General features: G+C 41.2%; 1 protein-coding gene across 1 annotated transcript in view; it reads right to left on the reverse strand.

The window, feature by feature from the left end:
• The window catches only part of WDR47 (WD repeat domain 47), a 78930-nt gene that overhangs the window by 38619 nt on the left and 26638 nt on the right, over positions 1–13673 (reverse strand). Inside the window, exons 3-5 of the mRNA XM_011998491.1 lie at positions 9179–9262; positions 5511–5595; positions 2596–3398 (exon numbers count right to left, since the gene is read on the reverse strand). Of these exons, the coding sequence (XP_011853881.1) occupies positions 2596–3398; positions 5511–5595; positions 9179–9262 (972 nt within the window). The remainder of the gene's footprint in view (positions 1–2595; positions 3399–5510; positions 5596–9178; positions 9263–13673) is intronic.

A 13673-nucleotide genomic window follows, 5' to 3' on the forward strand; every position in this document is an offset into this window, starting at 1 on the left:
CGCCACTGCACTCCAGCCTGGGCCACAGAGCTAGACTCTGTCTCAAAAAAAAACAAAAAAAAAGAACATGAAAGAAAATATCACAACCTTCTCCTCTATAATCTCAGAGCAACTTAACAGAAAAGGTTTCCCTATACATTTATCCTATATTTCTTTTTTCTTTTTTTGAGACAGAGTCTCACTCTGTTGCCTAGGCTGGAGTGCAATGGTGCGATCTCTGCTCACTGCAACTTCCGCCTCCCGGGTTCAAGCGATTCTCCTGCCTCGGCCTCCCAAGTAGCTGGGATTACAGGCACGCACCAGCTAATTTTTTTGTACTTTTAGTAGAGGCAGGGTTTCACCATGTTGGCCAGGCTGGTCTCAAACTTCTGACCTCAGGTGATCCAGCCACCTCAGCCTCCCAAAGTGCTGGGGTTACAGGCTTGAGCCACCGTGCCCAGCCTTACCCTGTATTTCTTAAGCTTTAACTAAGGATCTCCACTTGCTCTAATTATTATTATTTCTTGAGACAGAATCTCACTTTGTCGCCCAGGCTGGAGTGCAGTGGTACAATCTAGGCTCACCGCAACCTCCACTTCCCAGGTTCAAGCGATTCTCCTGCGTCAGCCTCCTAAGTAGCTGGGACTGCAGCCATGTGCCACCACGCCCAGCTAATTTTTGCATTTTTAGTAGAGACAGGGTTGTACCATGTTGGACAAGCTAGTCTTGAACTCCTGACCTCAAGTGATCCACCGCCTCGGCCTCCCAAAGTGCTGGCATTACAGGCCTGAGTCACCATACCCAGCTCACTTGCTGTAATTAGAAACAGAAATTCTGAGTCCACTGCTCCTTCCTCTGCAAAGAATGGCTCCAACTATCCTATGTAATGTGAAAAGGTTTCATTTTTATCTCTTTCATGAAATAAATTCATTGAAGTCAACACTAATACTTCATTGTGCCAACTCTAAGTTACAGAAAACCATCCATACATACTCATGGGTTTCCTGGAAAAATGAGGCAGAAAGTTTCCTAACCCTGAAATAAATAACTGTTGATCAGGAGTTTACTATTTCTTGCCAGGTTTGAAGGAAAAACTGAATGGTGGCTTTAACACTTATTTCCTTCATATGTATAAAAATTACTAAATAAAGTAAGTGGAAATAATTATGGAGTTTTAAGTTCTGGTTGTTCTCCACACTACTATGTACAGGAGAAAAAAAGGAGAAACAATCTGGCATCCTTAAGGATAAGGAGTTAAATTTATACAATAAGGAGTTAAATTTGTGACATAGTCATACAATGAAATACTGCATACTTATGATTAATCGTTGATATCAAGAAATTTTCAAGAATATGGAAAACAGTCATGATCTTTCAAGTGGAAAAAGCAGATTACGTGAAAATCTATATAATACATTCCCAATTTTTTTAAACGTATTCAGATAGCCAGGCGCAACGGCTCACACCTGTAATCCTAGCACTTTGGGAGACCGAGGCAGGTGGATCAGCTGAGATCAGGAGTTCATGACCAGCCTGGCCAACATGGTAAAGCCCCGTCTCTACTAAAAATACAAAAATTAGTTGGGCATGGTGGCAGGTGCCTGTAATCCCAGCTACTTGGGAGGCTGAGGCAGGAGAATTACTTGAACCTGGGAGACGGAGGGTGCCACTGCACTCAGCCTGAGTGACAAGAGCAAAACTCTATCTCAAAAAAAAAAAAAAGTACTCAGAGAAAAAAAGACTGGTCTAAGTATGAGATTGTGTGGGATTTTAATTCTCATACTATTACTCTTCTATATTTTCCAAATTTTCTTCACAGCACATATATTACATTTATAACCAGCAAAAGAATAAGATACAAAAATGAAGATTTTTCTCATATAATTTTAATTATCAAAAATTTTAAACGCTTACTAAAGTATTAAGGACTAACTTTCAACTAAAATGACCTGAACATTAAGAAAACATACACACTCCTGGGCGTGGTGGTTCACACCTGTAATCCCAGAACTTTAGGAGGCCGAGGCGGGATGATTGCTTCGCTTGAGTCCAGGAGTTTGAGACCAGCCTGGGCAACACTGCAAAACCCCGTCTCTATCAAATATACAAAAATTAGCCAAGTATGGTGGCGTGTGCTGGTAGTCCCAGCTACTAAGGAGGCTGATTTTAACCTGGGAGATTGTTCCACTGCACTCCAGCTTGGGTGACAGAGCCAGACCCTGTCTCAAAGAAAATAAAACATATACACACTATAATTAGATTATCTCGAACTTCTGAAGATTTCCTAATTTTTTTTTTTTTTTGAGACAGTCTCGCTCTGTCACCCAGGCTGGAGTACAGTGGCACGAGCTCAGCTCACCGCAAGCTCCGCCTCCTGGATTCACGCCATTCTCCTGCCTCAGCCTCCCAAGTAGCTAGGACTACAGGCGCCCACCACCACGCCTGGCTCATTTTTTGTATGTTTAGTAGAGATGGGGTTTCACCATGTAAGCCAGGATGGTCTTGATCTCCTGACCGCGTGATCTGCCTGCCTTGGCCTCCCACAGTGCTGGGATTACAGGCATGAGCCACCTCACCCGGCCTAAGATTTCCTAATTTTTATAAGCAAATGCTTACCGCTCAGGGGATTCTTCATAAATACTGTGACATTCTGTATTCTCAAGCATGAGACTTCTACTGAGGTTTTGTACCCCTGGATAATGGAAGTTAGCAAAGGAGTGTGACATTGGAGAAGTTTTGTTTCCAAGGTCTGAAATTCTCTTATCATGACTGGTTAGTCCACAGGTGAGGCCATCTAAAGCAGGATTCAGAGAGCGGGTCATATAGGCATCAGCTGATTGAGGTCTTCTCATTGGGGATGATGGATAGGGAGAGAGTTTGCTGATAAGAGGAGTCAAAAGATCAGCATATGCAGCTTTTGTAGGTTTCAGAAGTTTGTCAACATGAATATTAAGCATTTTCTGTTCAAAAGCACAAGAGAAGACAGAAGATGGAAGATTCTGAAGCCATGACAGTAAACTCAGATCCAAGTCATCACAACCATTACCACATAAGAGGTCGATGCCAAGAAGCACTTCGCTTTCTGTAATTTCTTCTCCGGTTGCTTTACTCTGACAAAATTCTACACAGCATTCATAAAGTAGGCCTTTCATTACAAGCTGAAATAAACGATTGTTACTAGCTTTAAAACCAGCTTCACTTAGCTTCCTATCAGCAGGGATGAATTCTGCAACCATGACACAAGCCTCTTCAAAACAGTGAACTCGTGCGGTACTGGGATTCCAGTCCTTAAACTCGGCATGATTGGTCAGACGAGGCAAAGTCAAAAGCAAACAGAGCTTACTATAGTCATCTTTAGAAGGACAGTATTCTTCTAGAGCATGTAAACATTGCACAGCTTCTTGCATGGTAAATTCCAGCTGTAAGAAAAATACAAATGATCAAATAATCACTATAAAAAACATGCTGTGAAATATGAAAACAACAAGAGTACAAAGAATAAATTATATTGCCACAGAATACTCATATAATCTGTCGCATATGCAACAGCTTTCAAGACAGGAACCAAAATGTTTTCACAACTAAAATAAAAATAATAAAAAATTTGGTTAATTAGCACATTAAACTTTTATCTATAAAAACATTGTTCTATTATAATTCAGGCTTAAGACGGGATCTCACTCTTCTGCCCATGCTGGAGTGCAGGGGTTATTCATACACACAAATATAGTGCACTACAGCCTTGAACTCCTGGGCTCAAGTGATCATTAGCCTCTAAAGTAGCTGGGACCACAGGTGTGCCACAGCTCTCAAATATACAATTTTTTAAGGGTAAGAATAATTTTTCTAGAAATAAAAATTGAAGCATGCCAATATTCAACTGTTTATAAACCCTGCTATTATTCCAGCTTACCCAAAAGGCAAAAGAGCCATTCTGTTAGTCCTAACTTACCTTAGAGCAAAATTGTGTGGGGATAGAGAGTCAAGAAAAGGGAGCCGAGCGTGGTGGCTCGCACCTGTAATCTCAACAATCTGGGAGGCCAAGGCGGGCAGGTCACGAGGTCAGGAGTTCGAGACCAGCCTGGCCAACATAGTGAAACTCTGTCTCCAATAAAAATACAAAATATTAGCTGGGCGTGGTAGCAGGTGCCTGTAATCCCAGCTACTCCGCAGGCTGAGGCAGGAGAATTACTTGAACCCAGGAGGTTGAGGTTGCAGAGAGCCAAGATCACGCCATTGCACTCCAGCCTGGGCGACAGTACGAGACTCTGCCTCAAAAAAAAAAGGAAAGGGAAAGCCTACAGTTGACTTACTACAAAACAATCCAGACAGACCAAAAAGGAAGCTTAGCTGAGAGACAAATTACAATAATTTGTATAGTGAATACTGTCTTTGAATCACAAGCTTTTAATGATGTAAGGAACCTCAGCGCTCACCTGGTCCAGCCTCCATATCTTACATATGGGAAAAGTCAGGGTACACATTTACCAAGGTAATTCAGTTGATTAGTGGCGAAGACAGAATAAAAAATAGGTCTCCTAACTCATGTTCCAGTGTTCTTTTCACTTTTGAACATCATTGTCTGGCAAATATTTCTCTATCTGAAAGTCTCCACTGTAAAATCCTTTGGTTTTTGCCACAGTCTGAATGTTTGTGCCTCCCTAAAATTCCTATGTTGAAATCCTAACCCCACAAGGTAATGGTATTAGAAAAGCCGGGCCTTTGGGAGGTGACTGGGTTATAAATGCTCAGCCCTCATGAATTAGATTAGTGCCCATATGAGAGACCCCAGAGAGCTAGCTAGCCTCTTTAACCAGGTGAAAAACACAGCTAGAAGGCACCATCCATGAACCAGAGCACAAGCCCTCACCAGACAACGAATCTGCTGGTACCTTGATCTTGGACTTTACAGCTACCAGAACTGTGAGAAATAAACTTCTATTGTTTACCAGCCCCCTAGTTTATGATATTTTGTTATAGAAGCTCAAATGGACTAAGACACTTTACTTCAGTTAACAGTTACTAGAACTTAATAAAAGTTTTCTCGGTTTTAGTATTAACACTGAATCTTTAAAAGTCACTTTCCTAATCAAAATGAATTTAATTTCATTAAATTTAAATAATCATGAAGATAAACATTTCAGCAAAAAACTATCTCTGGATCAAAGAAAATACGGAAAAGACAAGAGAAAAAGGAAATAAACATAATCAACCCACTTCTGGGATTAACAAAAGAAGAAATGAGGAAGAGTCATCAAGTCAAACTTTGGCTATTGCTGACTTACCTTAAACAAGAGAGATGCACACACGCTTCAACTAGCCAGCTATTTATATATCTTGGTTTAAACCATGGAACAAGTTGAGAAGCGCTACAGATTGAAAATACTACACCTGGAAAACACCAGATCTTGCCCCATCCCAGCTCATAAAAACTTTGAAAACTTGTGATGCTAATCCTTCGTTTCAGTGACTAAAATACTTATGACTGAAAACAAGACTAGGGCGCAAACCTTCAGGAATAAAAATCTTACATGCTGGGGCTCATCTTCTGCTGACATTGCATTGTTAACACATAAAGCTTCTAAAAACTTCTGCTTCAGGATAATATAACGAAACCTGTGGAAAAAAATGAAACATTAATTTTTCCAATGTCTGATGTCAAATATACTTAGAAGTTACTATATAAGTACTTTTGCTTTAAGAAAATTATTCAAATAATCAAATAATTTACAAGGCTTCTTATCATATTGAAGCCATAACTGAAGAAAGTTCAGTCACAAGTAATCACAATTTAACACTCAGAGAATGAACTTCTATTTCCAATATTAGTTGTAAACAAAAATCCAATTTTTATAGAAGATATCAAATGTTACCTAATATTAAATCAAAAGTCTTATATCCAAAATGTTTTGTTTACCTTACATTCTGTTTTTTCTTTATTAAAAAAATTTTCATTGACAAATAGTAGTATATATTTATGGGGTATGTTACATTTTTATATACATATACATTGTAGAAAGATTAAATCAAATATTTTCTTTTTAAATATGAGAAAAGTCTAATAAAAAATGGGACTGAAAGGGTAGGAGAAAATTAACATTTCTAAAACGTTACGAAATAGAGACTTAGAGCTTTTTTTTTTTTTTTTTAAATAGAGACAGAGTCTTCTGCTCTGTCACCCAGACTGGAGTACAGTGGCATGATCACAGCTCACTACAGCCTCAAACTTTGGCCCAAGCAATCCTCCTGCCTCAGCCTCCCAAGCAGCTAGGACTACAACTGTGTATCACAGCACCCAGCCAATTTTTAACATTGTTTTATAGAGACTGGGTCTCACTTTGTTGCTCAGATTGATCTCAAATTCCTGGCTTCAAGCAATTCTCCTGCCTCAGCCTCCCAAAGTGCTCGGATTACAAGTATCAGCCACTGTACCTGGTTCCAACTTAAAGCTTTTTAACAAGAATTTTTCAGTGAGGGAAGGGATAGCAAAGAGTCTACCTAAGTTGTCCAAGAATCAAAAGCTTTATTGCCCAAAGCAATTTATAGAAAAAGTATTTCTAAGTCTGGAAAGAAAAAAATAATGAACCTTCAGTCATTCTTTCAGCCACTATTGTAGTAGCAAATTGTGTCTAATAAAACAAAACCCCTGCCTTAAAAAAGAGGGTCACCTAATAAATTATATGAAATATTCACAGAATTCAGCAAGGTCTCAAAGAAGTATGAAACCAATTGTACAAAAGGGGTGGAAAGTTAAAAAAAAAAAAAAAAAGACATAATAACTGACTCTCAGAAGACAATCAGAATTGTACCAGGTAAAGGCAGGAGATGGGGAAGGGATTAATATTCCAGATAAGTGAAGAATGTACAAATGCAAAGAAATATCAAGCAGCATGGTCTGAACAGCAAATCAAAAAATAACAAGAGGTTCAACTTCTGATAATGATGGAGTAACTTGTATCTGGCTAACTTTCTGCATATAACAACAATAAATCCTACATAAAATACAAAAAATGACTATTTTATTTGTTTATGGATTGACTGATTGAGACACAGTCCTGCTCTGTCACCCAGGTTGGAGTGCAGTGGCACAGTCTCGGCTCACTGCAATCTCCGCCTCCCAGGTTCAAGCAATTCTCCTGCCTCAGCCTCCCAAGTAGCCAGGATTACAACCATGTGCCACCACACCCAGCCAATTTTTTTTCGTATTTTTAGTAGAGACAGGATTTTGCCATCTTGGCCAGGCTGGTCTCCAACTCCTGACCTCAGGTGATATGCCTGCCTTGGCCTTCCAAAGTGCTGGGATTACAGGCGTGAGTCACCATGCCTGGCCTCAAAAAATGACTATTTTGAATGCATTTGAGAAGCTGGCACAATTAGAGGGAAGTCAACCCTTAAAAAAAGAGAAATTTGCCAGGTGCGTTGGCTCAAGCCTGTAATCCCAGCACTTTGGGAGGCCAAGGTGAGTGGATCACGAGGTCAGGAGTTCGAGACCAGCCTGGCCAACACAGTGAAACCCCATCTCTAAAAATACAAAAATTAGCTGGGTATAGTGGTGCACACCTGTGGTCCCAGCTACTCGGGAGGCTGAGGCAGGAGAATCGCTTGAACCTGGGAAGCGAAGGTTGCAGTGAGCCAAGATCGTGCCACTGCATTCCAGTCTGGGCAACAGAGTGAGACTCCGTCTCAAAGAAAAAAATAAAAATAAAAACACCGAAATTTCAGAGGTCAGATTCAAGGGCATAAGGCTTTCCAGTTGAGGGCACTCCCCAGTTCACACAGTGTGAGCTAGAACTCAAACAGAATGCTGTGGCTTGAAGAGTCTGGTACTGACTGAGCAAAATGGCTCATACTTGTAATCTTAGTGCTTTGAGAGGCCAAGGCAGGAGGATTGTTTCAGCCCAGAAGTTCAAGACCAGCCTGGGCAACAAAGTGAGACCTGGTCTCTATAAAAAATCTAAAAATTAGCCTAGCGGGGTGACACATGCCTGTGGTCCCAGCCACACAGGAGTCTGAAGCAGGCAAATCACTTGAGCCCAGGAAGTCAAGGCTAGAGTGAGTTGTGTTCATACCACTGCACTCCAGTCTGGGCAACAGAATGAGACCTTGTCTCAAAAAAAAAGTTTGGTACTGCCAGAGCAGCTGAAAAATGAGTGGAAGATCCAAAAAAAGGAGGGAGTCACAGTAGGAAACATACCAAAATCTACTGTATAAACTTAGGTACCCAAATCCCTGGCTATCCCCTAAACTGTAAAGATGCAAGGGAGACTCCAAGGAGTCTGGAGAAAACAGATGAAAGGCCAAAGAACTGAGCAGAGATTTTGGCTGGTATCCGTAAGAGGGGAGAAAGAGTTTGCATTTTGAAGCTACCTAAGTTAAATAATTGCCTGTATAAAAATCAAACTTTTTATGTAGGAAGAGAACAGAATTCAGAGTCTCAAGAGTGAAGCTACAATGTGCAGATTACATTTACAAAATAATTATATATAGTTAAAAAAAAACCAAAAAGTGACTCCCAGTTAACAGAAAAGGCAATCATTAGAGACTGAGCCTGATATAAGCACAAGTCCAAATTACCAAACAAGCAAACAAGCAGCTACTCTCAGTATGTTGAAGGACCTAAAGAAAAATATAATCATAATGAACGAACAGATGGAAAAATCTTACAAAAAAATTATACAAATTTGAAAATGAAAAGCATAATATTCTAAGTGAAAAATTCACTGTGGAATTTGAAACTGCAGTGCCACACACATGCCACTGCACATCAGCCTGGTGGTAGAACAAGAACCTGTCTTTAAAAATTCACAATTTATCATCAGATTGCTAATAGCAGAAGAAAAGGTCAGTGAACATTAAATCAACTTAAAATAATCCAAAAGAACACAGGGGAAGCTGGGGCAACATGGTGAAACCCCAACTCTGAAAAACTACAAAAATTAGCTAGGCTGATGGCACATGCCTGTAGTCCCAGCTACTTGAGAGGCTGAGGTGGGAGGATTGCTTGAGCCCAGGAGACCAAGGCTGCAGTGAGCTGTGATCATGCCACCACACTCCAGCCTGGATGACAGAGAGAGATCAGTTTGTTTACTCTCTGCTCAAAGCCAGTGCAGAAATAAAAATAAAAATAAAAATTTTTGTTCATTGTTTTGCTAAGCTTCTACCAATGATGAGACAATAAAAACTTTAGATAAAATCTTACCTTTTTTTGTCAAATTTTTCCATACATTCTAGAGGCTGAATGAACTGAAGAACTTCGTCCCATTGACCATCAAGAATTAGCTGCCTGAATTTAAAAAAAAAAACAACAAAAAAACAAAAACCAGTATGTCACCAAATTCAGGTTATACTAATTAAAAGCAGAGCAGGTGACAAAACAGCATTCAAACTTCATAAAGCACATAATGAGATTAACATTTTATTTGATTCCTCAAACAAATGTTTCATAACTTTTTTTTTTTTTGAGACAGAGTGTCGCTCTGTTGCCCAGGCTGGAGTGCAATGGCACGATCTCAGCTCACTACAACCTCTGTCTCCTGTGTTCAAGCAATTCTCCTGCCTCAGCCACCCGAGGAGCTGGGACTATGGGCTCACACCACTATGCCCCACTAATTTTTTTGTGTTTTTAGTAGACACAGGGTTTCACCATGTTGGCCAGGCTGGTCTCAAGCTCCTGACCTCAGGTGATCCACCCACTTCTGCCTCTCAAAGTGCTGGGATTACAGGCATGAGTCACCTCGCCTGGCCTAAATTTTTCATAACTTAACTTGTAACGACACATACTATATGAGAAGAATGTGTGAATCTACAACCACTCATACTAACGTATATGTGGTTTTTGACCTACGTAAAAACACTGGACACGCTGGGCGTGGTGGCTCACGCCTGTAATCCCAGCACTTTGGGAGGCCAAGGCGGGCAGATCACCTGAGGTCAGGAGTTTGAGACCACCCTGGACAACATGGCAAAACCCTGTCCTCTACTAAAAGTACAAAAATTAGCTGGCCATGGTGGCAGGCACCTGTAATCCCAGCTACTCAGGAGGCTGAGGCAGGAAAAGCTTGAACCTGGGCGGCAGAGGTTGCAGTGAGCCAAGATCGCACCACTTCACTCCAGCCTGGGCAACAAAAGCAAGACTCTTGTCTCCAAAAAAAAAAAAACAAAAAACTGGACTAAGTCTAAAAGTTCCTATATTTCCATATTCATCTTACAGTTTTAAAGCTATTATACATTATTTTAAGAACAAGTGGCTGGGCGCAGTAGCTCATGTCTGTGGTCCCAGCACTTGAGGAAGCTAAGGTAAGCAATTCACTTGAGCTAAGGAGTTCGAAACCAGCCTGGAAAACATGGTGAAACCCTGCCTCTACAAAAAATACAAAAATTAGCCAGGCATAGTGGTGCATGCCTGTGGTCCCAGCGACTCAGGAGGCTGAGGTGGGAGGATCACTTAAGCCCACATTGTCAAGGCTACAGTGAGCTGAGATTGTGCCACTACACTCCAGCCTGGGCAACAGAGTGAGACACTGTCTCAAAAAAACACACAAAAAAAGAAAGAACAGGTGATCACTTGAGCCCAGCAGTTCAAGACTAGCCTGGGCAATATGCAAAACCCCATCTCTACAAAAAATTTAAAAATTAGCTGGGCATGGTGGTACATGCCTGTAGCCCCAGCTATTCAGAAGGCTGAGGTGGGATGATCACTTGAGTCAAGAAGGTCACGGCTGCAGCGACCACGGTCATGCCACTCCACTCCAGCCTGGCAGCCTAGGTGACATAGCAAGACCCTGTTTCAAAAAAAAAAGGAAAAAGAATTTTAAAAGCTGGGAGTGGGCCAGGCATGGTGGCTCATATCTGTAATCCCATCACTTTGGGAGGCCAAGGTGGGCGGGTCACCTGAGGTCAGGAGTCCAAGACCAGACTGGCCAACATGGCGAAACCCCATCTCCACTAAAAATACAAAAACTACAGGTGCCTGTAATCCCAGCTTACTTGGGAAGCTCAGGCAGAGAGAATCGATGGAACCCAGGAGGCAGAAGTTGCAGACAGCCAAAGTAGCACCACTGCAGTCCAGCCTGGGTGACAGAGTGAGACTCCATCTCCAAAAAAAAAAAAAAAGGCGGGCGTGATGGCTCACACCTGTAATCCCAACATATTAGGAGGCTGAGGCAACATGGTGAAAACCCATCTAAACTGGGGGTGATTTTGCACACCGTCAGGACATTTGGCAACATCTAAAGACATTTTTGGTAGTCACAACTGGGGATACTACTGGGATCTAGTGGGTGGAGCTACTGGGATCTAGTTGGGGATGCTGTTAAATATCCTACGACAAAGGACAACCCTCCACAACAAAGAATTATCTGGCCCAGATGCTAGCAGTGCCAAGGCTGAGAAACTCTGCTCTACATTGTGAATTCTATGTGAAATCTACAGCTTTGAGAAATCTAACAATAACGTTTACACTGAGAATGAAAACAGCAAGGAATAAGAACAAGTTTCATCCTACTTTAAATGGTCTATGGGAATATCCAAAAGTTACAAGGCATTCTTATTTCTTTTCTTTTACAATGGCCAATTTCCCTATTTTTGAACGTTTTAGAACAGAGAAATTTTAAATGGGAAGGATGGGCAGGAAGACCTACACAGGATTAACAATATTCTGCAAAGAAGAAATATTAATAAAAGCAGGATGGGCACAGTGGCTCACGTTTGTAAATCCCAGCACTTTGGGAGGTTAAGATGGGAGGATCACTTGAGGTCAGGAGTTCAAGACCAGCCAAGGCAGCAATACAGTAATAGCCCATCTCTATAAAAAAAGTTTAAAATAATTTTTTAGGCCGGGCGTGGTGGCTCACGCCTGTAATCCCAGCACTTTGGGAGGCTGAGGTGGGCGGATCGTGAGGTCAGGAGATTGAGACCATCCTGGCTAACATGGTGAAACTCCGTCTCTACTAAAAATACAAAAAATTAGCCAGGCATGATAGCAGGCGCCTATAGTCCCAGCTACTCGGAAGGCTGAGGTAGGAGAATGGCGTGAGCCCGGGAGGCGGAGCTTGCAGTGAGCCAAGATCTCACCACTGTACTCCAACCTAGGCGACAGAGTGAGACTCCATCTCAAAAAAAAAAAAAAAAGGAAATTTTAAAAATAAAAATAAAGCAATCACAGCATCTCATAATCATTTTAAAAAGGTGAATTTCAATATTCAAAAAGAAAGGATGTAATTTCAAAGGCCAGCCCTTTAAGATGAACATATTTAGTTTTTTTTGTTTTTTTTGGTTTTTTTTGAGACAGAGTCTTGCTCTGTTGCCCAGGCTGGAGTGCAGTGGCACGATCTTGGCTCACTGCAAGCTCCACCTCCCAGGTTCATGCCATTCTCCTGCCTCAGCCTCCCGAGTAGCTGGGACTACAGGCACCTGCCACCACGCCCAGCTAATTTCTTGTATTTTTAGTAGAGACGGAGTTTCACCTTTTTAGCCAGGATGGTCTCAATCTCCTGACCTCGTGATCTGCCCACCTCAGCCTCCCAAAGTGCTGGGATTACAGGTGTGAGCCACCACGCCCAACCAAACATATTTAGTTTAATGAAAAACCTACTATTTTATTATTATTTGCATTTGACCTAAGACCAGTAAAATTTCATCATAAATCAAGCAGAAGGGTACTTGAGAGCAGCCACTGTTAAATTCTAGGAGTATTAATGCTTGAAAGACAGTGCGTAAGAAAATACTACACTAAAAACTAAGCTCTCTGGGGCTGGATGATACTCATAACACAAAATATAGGGAAGTGCAACAAGTTTAAATAGACTCCCCTAATATAATAAAGCTTTGTTGTTGTTGTTGCTGTTGTTGAATGGTTCCTTAAGTTAGGAATACTTCATTTTTTTTTTTTTTTGAGATGGAGTTTCCTTCTTGTCGCCCAGGCTGGAGTGCAATGGTACGATCTCAGCTCACTGAAACCTCCGCCTCCTGGGAGGAACACTTCATTTCTTAAGGCTTTCCAAATCACAAAATGCCACATGTCCAAAAATCTGTACTTCTTGTCAAGGATATTTGGTATCTCATAAAAATAGAATACATTTCTGCCTGCAAATTTGGGATTTTCTGTTTCTATCCAATTCAAACTAGAATATATTTAGCTTTCCATTTTGGCAAACATGTTACTTCACTTTGCCTTGCAATTCCACCTCTAAGAATCTTGTCCTAAGGAAATAATCCAATATATAGAAAAAGTCTCGGCCAGATGCATTGGCTCACGTCTGTAATCCCAGCACTTTGGGAGACCAAGACAGGCAGATCATTTGAGGTCAGGAGTTCAAGACCAGCCTTGCCAACATGGTGAAATCTTGCCTCTACTGAAAATACAAAAATTAGCCAGACGTGGTGGTGTGCACCTGTTGTCCCAGCTACTTGGGAGGCTAAGGCAAGAGAATCACTTGAACCCAGGAGGTGGAGGTTGCAGTGAGCTGAGATCACACCACAGCACCCCAGCCTGGGCGACAAAGCAAGACTCTATCTCAAAAAAAAAAAAAAAAAAAACTCATATATAAAAGATGTTCTGTAGAGCAATTATTTAAGATAAATTGGGAACAATTGTGTAAAATTAGGGGAACCATTTAGGAAATTAAGTAAACTGGAAATTTTTATTTGCAGCTGGAATTACAGGCATGCACCACCATGCCCAGCTAATTTTAGTT

The sequence above is a fragment of the Mandrillus leucophaeus genome, unplaced genomic scaffold, assembly GCF_000951045.1.
Source record: "Mandrillus leucophaeus isolate KB7577 unplaced genomic scaffold, Mleu.le_1.0 Scaffold1158, whole genome shotgun sequence".
Classification (NCBI taxonomy): Eukaryota; Metazoa; Chordata; class Mammalia; order Primates; family Cercopithecidae; genus Mandrillus; species Mandrillus leucophaeus.